The sequence below is a fragment of the Protobothrops mucrosquamatus genome, unplaced genomic scaffold (assembly GCF_001527695.2).
Source record: "Protobothrops mucrosquamatus isolate PMUCROS unplaced genomic scaffold, P.Mucros_1.0 scaffold15486, whole genome shotgun sequence".
Lineage (NCBI taxonomy): Eukaryota > Metazoa > Chordata > Lepidosauria > Squamata > Viperidae > Protobothrops > Protobothrops mucrosquamatus.
The window spans coordinates 388-5,136 of NW_015401254.1; the positions used below are offsets into that span (position 1 = coordinate 388).

At 38.7% G+C, this 4,749-nt stretch overlaps 1 protein-coding gene across 1 annotated transcript; it reads left to right on the plus strand.

The window, feature by feature from the left end:
• Nucleotides 1-546: 546 nt before the first annotated feature.
• Nucleotides 547-3,370, plus strand: LOC107301673 (acyl-coenzyme A thioesterase 11-like; the record flags this gene model as incomplete). The annotated part of the gene is made up of 3 exons (XM_015830864.1): nt 547-747; nt 2,581-2,700; nt 3,226-3,370. Coding segments are annotated over exons 1-3 (399 nt in total), but the record flags the coding sequence as incomplete, so codon positions are not given.
• Nucleotides 3,371-4,749: the final 1,379 nt, after the last annotated feature.

The window sequence follows — 4,749 nt, forward strand, 5'->3', positions numbered from 1 at the left end:
CTTGCTTCATTTAGTTCAGGGATATGCAGCTTGACGCAACATGCAGCCTCGGAATTCCACAACAAGTTGAATCCAGATTGTAATTTAAAACTGAGAATAGGAAGATATGCAAAAGATATAGTCACATGCAAAAGTGTAAGTATCACTAGTCCAACTGTATGCTTCAGTGAATCCTTAAGTGAGTAGAAAGTACACAACCTCTAAGTTGGATGCTTTAGTTACTCACTAATGAAGGTGAATATACATGTCCCAGGATAATGCTGCAGGATCCAATGTGGGTCGGTCACTGGGACCAGAGATTTAGTCTTCTGCGCATTCAGGCTCGTGCTGAGCCCATCTTCAAGGAATTTCTCTCCAGCCAGATTGGATCCTGCAGCTTTAGATACTACTGACCACTTGCTATATATGATAGCAGGTCGACAGAAATTTCTTTCTTCCTCTCCGCCAGGTAAAGCTTACACAAAATGGAGGTGGAGGATGAAGGAAGAGACCTGGACATTACTTCAAGTGCCTACCTGGTAGTTTAACCCTGAGAAGGTTGCTCCTGTACAGATACACCTCTGATGGAACATATCTTTTTCCCCTAATAGATCTTGAGAACAGAGAATGCAACATGACCGTACCTGCTGAAAAGACCAGAGTGGAAAGCGTGGAACTCATTTTACCCCCACATGCCAACCATCAGGGAAACACGTTTGGTGGGCAGATCATGGCGTGGATGGAAAACGTGGCCACAATAGCGGCAAGGTGGGTGCTTGCATCTTGTTGAGGGGTCTTATTTTGGGGGAAACATGGTATCAGTTTGCTAGATTTGATGTCCTGCTGACTGCCAAGTTGAGTGAATGTGTAAACAGGAATGAGAGAATCAGTACAGGGTTTAAGAAGGCAGATGGAACTATAATCTGGATGAGATTAGGTTATTCTGATCCCAGAGAGGGCCATGAGCCATGATAGAAATCTGGGACAGATTTCAGAGTTATGACACATAACTTTTGCTTGGAGATAATCTCTCCACAGTCTGATTGTTGAGATAATAAATGATATCATTGGATTTTTGGACTCTGACTTAATATTGTAAAGATTTTCTAAAATCAATAGGTAGTATTAGAATACTTTTTCTCAATTTCTAGATTTGTCAGGAAGCATGAAAATGGGGGGAAAGTATTGGACCTAAATCAATTCTTGATTGGCCAGTTGTTGTTGTTTTATTATTGTTGTTGTCGTTGCTGCTGCTGCTGCTGTTATTTTGTTATTGGGTTTTTTGATCCTATACATCCTCTATTTTTGCTTCAGTAGTAATAAGGGATTCTTTTTCCTAATTGGATAAAAACAAGAATTGGGAGGAAGTGTATATTTGTCTGTAATTTGAAAAATAAAAACTGCAACCATGAAGGGAATTTACTGGCCAGTCATTGGAAAAAAGTTAGGAGGCAAGGCAAAACCAGCCTCCATGCAAGTTTGAAAAGGGGATGACATGGTCCAGTTGCCTGAGCTGCTATACTAATTTGTCTACCTACTCTTATGTTTTGGATATCAATATTTTAAACATGTTAACTCCTTTCTAAGGTTTGCAGATGTAATTCCTTATACCATTCAAATAAATCCACATTTAAGGTCACATTTGAAAGTTCCCTTAGGTTTACCGGCAGTGGATCTGGTGGAGTTGTTCAGCATTTTCCTACACCTGATTTAATTTAACTGTGGAGGTAACAATAGTAGTATGCTCTAATCCATAGTGTAACTTGAATGTATTTGTTTGGTTTTCACTTCCCCTCCTTTTGTTTGGCGCTTAACCATGCCCCTGGAATTGCAGTTCTGCTCTCTTCTATTTCTGCAGTTTTTTTGAAGCTAATGAAGGCAAGAGGTTAATTCCCAAGGATAATGGCGATGCACCTTTGTGATTTGGCTATTAGATTTTCCTTAGTTGTTATTAGATCAAGGCAGAGATATTTTTAAGTGTGATCCTGCTAACTAGAGATACATTGGAATTTTATTGGGACAGCAGGAAACATCCCCTCTCGAGAGATGCTGATTTTTCTACTTCCAAAGCTAATTTTTGTCCTTCTTGTGATTGAAAGTAGAAGCTACCACAGCCCAGCTGCTATAGAAATTCACTCCCTTCCACACTGACTAACTTACCTCTTAGCATGCATTCTTCTTTATTCCCTTTTTCCTGAACCTCTGAAGCTGCCAGATTGTCTTTCATTTTGTATTAGCGACGAGCTAGCTGTTTTCCTTTAGGTGGCACTGTGTCTCCATTAATTCTGGGAATTTGGATGGTCATTATGTGGAAAAGAAGGAAAAGGGAAATTCAGTCTGTCCTTTGCTGCTTTCCCATGTTCTCTTATTGCTGGGACACCCGGGGGTCCTCTTGAACTGGCAAATAGCCTTTCTGTCAATAGGCCAGTGGAAATCCAGCTCGGGCATAGTTTGGCACTTGTAGTATAACAGTAAACTTGGGTTATTTCGTAACTTCTATCTGATCTGTTGCTGATTGGCAAACAGTACATGCATTACAGGTAACGGATGATGTTTTTTTAATGTGATCAAACTAGATTCTGTTTTTCTGTGTTCTTCTAGCCGATTGTGCAATGCCTATCCCACCCTGAAGACCATTGAAATGTTCCATTTCAGGGGACCATCCCAAATTGGGGACCGCCTTCTGTTCAAGGCCATTGTTAACAATGCATTTAAGTACAGGTATGTCTTCCCGCCATCCTTCTAGAGCTAACTGGATTTGGTCCGGAAGTCAGTAGAAATTTTATGGAGTCGTATAAATTAAACCATTTCATGATCTACTCTAATGAATGAAAAAACAATGAAGAGGAAGGTTGAAAGAGGGTTGTAAGAAATGGGGCATTTATTCCCCCCCACTTACTCTTATTAGCTACAACTCCAGGCAATCCCAATATAGAACATTGTAGTTTGCCAATATCCGGAAAGCCGCAAGCCATTTTATTTCATTAATGGATAACTTCTAAAATCTGCTGACTTGACTTCATTAAAATAAATAAAGAGATAAGCACATAAATAAGCACATAAAAGATATAATAAGACATCATGTCTTCTTTAGAAAGTGTTTTGAAATTAATTCAAAGAAATGGTTAATCAAAATGGGCTAGAATTCATTCCAACTGGTCATAATATCGTTCCCAGTGTGATCTCGGCAGATTTGTGCGTTCATTTACTTGTTTGCTCATTTTAAAATGTTGTTCTTGATTACAGCATGGAGGTTGGGGTGTGTGTCGAGGCCTATCGACATGAAATGGAAGTCAGCCGAAGACATATAAATAGTGCTTTCATGATTTTTGTGGTCCTCAATGAAGATGGTCAGCCACGTACACTTCCAATGCTGAAGCCAGAACCAGGGGTAAGGAAATGAAAATGACGTTGCACAGCTTTGACATTACACTGGTAGCCCAGAATGGTATATGACTGAAGGACATTTGCAGTGCAAATCCAATTTCCAGTTTGGGAACCACCTTAAAAAAACCATGATGCACATGGAGAAAAAGGAATGAGAATTGTGACTTAAAGTAGGAATGCACATTCTCTACCCCAAGTTTTGGATGGGGGCACAGAACTCTCTTAAAATAAAAGATGTCATTGAACTGTGACTTTAATATGATAGAAAGGACAACTATTCGACACAGGTAGTCCTCAACTTACAGCAGTTCATTTAGTGACTGTTCAAAGTTATAAAAACACTGAAAAACATGTGACTTATGAGTATTTTTCACACTTATGACCATTTCAGCATTTCCATGGTCAATTCAGAGGTTTGGCAACTGAATCATATTTATGATGGTTGCAGTATTCTGGGGTCATATGATCACTTTTGCAATCTTCTGCCAAGTAAGTCGATGGGAAAGCCGGATTCACTTAACAACCATGTTACTAACTTAACAACCACAGTGATTCACTTAACAACTGTGGCAAGAAAAGTTGTAAAGTGGGGCAAAACTCACATAATAAATGTCTCACTTAGCAACAGAATTGTAGTCAAAAGTCTGGAACTACCTATATATGAAGTATTTAACTATATTTAATTATTTTTGTTGCACTTGTTTGGTGAAATGTAGTTCTTGCCATGGTACTTGAAGACTAAGAGTAGCTTGTGCCCTAAGAAGATTTAAATATTACTAAGCTAAAGTTTCAGTTGCATAGTAGACATGCAATCCTAGATCTTCTTCTATTTCTAGATTTAGATTTAAAACAAGCTGTTATTTCAACATGTTAGTCCTAAATGTGGTTGGCTGGTACTTTTGCTCACTCAGTGTGCAAATCCAGGCAGTTTAGTTAATTTGAGAACCCATAGCTAAATTAAGCTGAATCACAGCCTATATATCATATGTTTTTCCTTTGTTATTATTTTGCTTTGCACAAAAGTGAATATATAGAGAGAGTTGATGCTGTAGGTGGGACATAGTGAGATGAATCTAACTAAATGTGGAAAATATAGCAATAAATGTCCCATGCAGAAGCAGCCTTGATTAGCTAGTAGGATATTTTTTTTACGTATGGCTGTGTTTTTTCCTTTGGAGTCTTCCACTGTTGGCTGTATTTGTTATCTGTCAAGAATTGTCTTCCCCAAGGCAAGCATGCTCTAGTCTGCCTCCAGTAGGATGGCTGTATTTGCAATGTTCACTTGGAAGCAATGTTGCATAGTAGAAAGGTATTTGCAGAATTGGGAAGACCAATTGTGAAGAATTTACTAAAAAAAAAAAAAGATATAAAGACTGAAAGGGA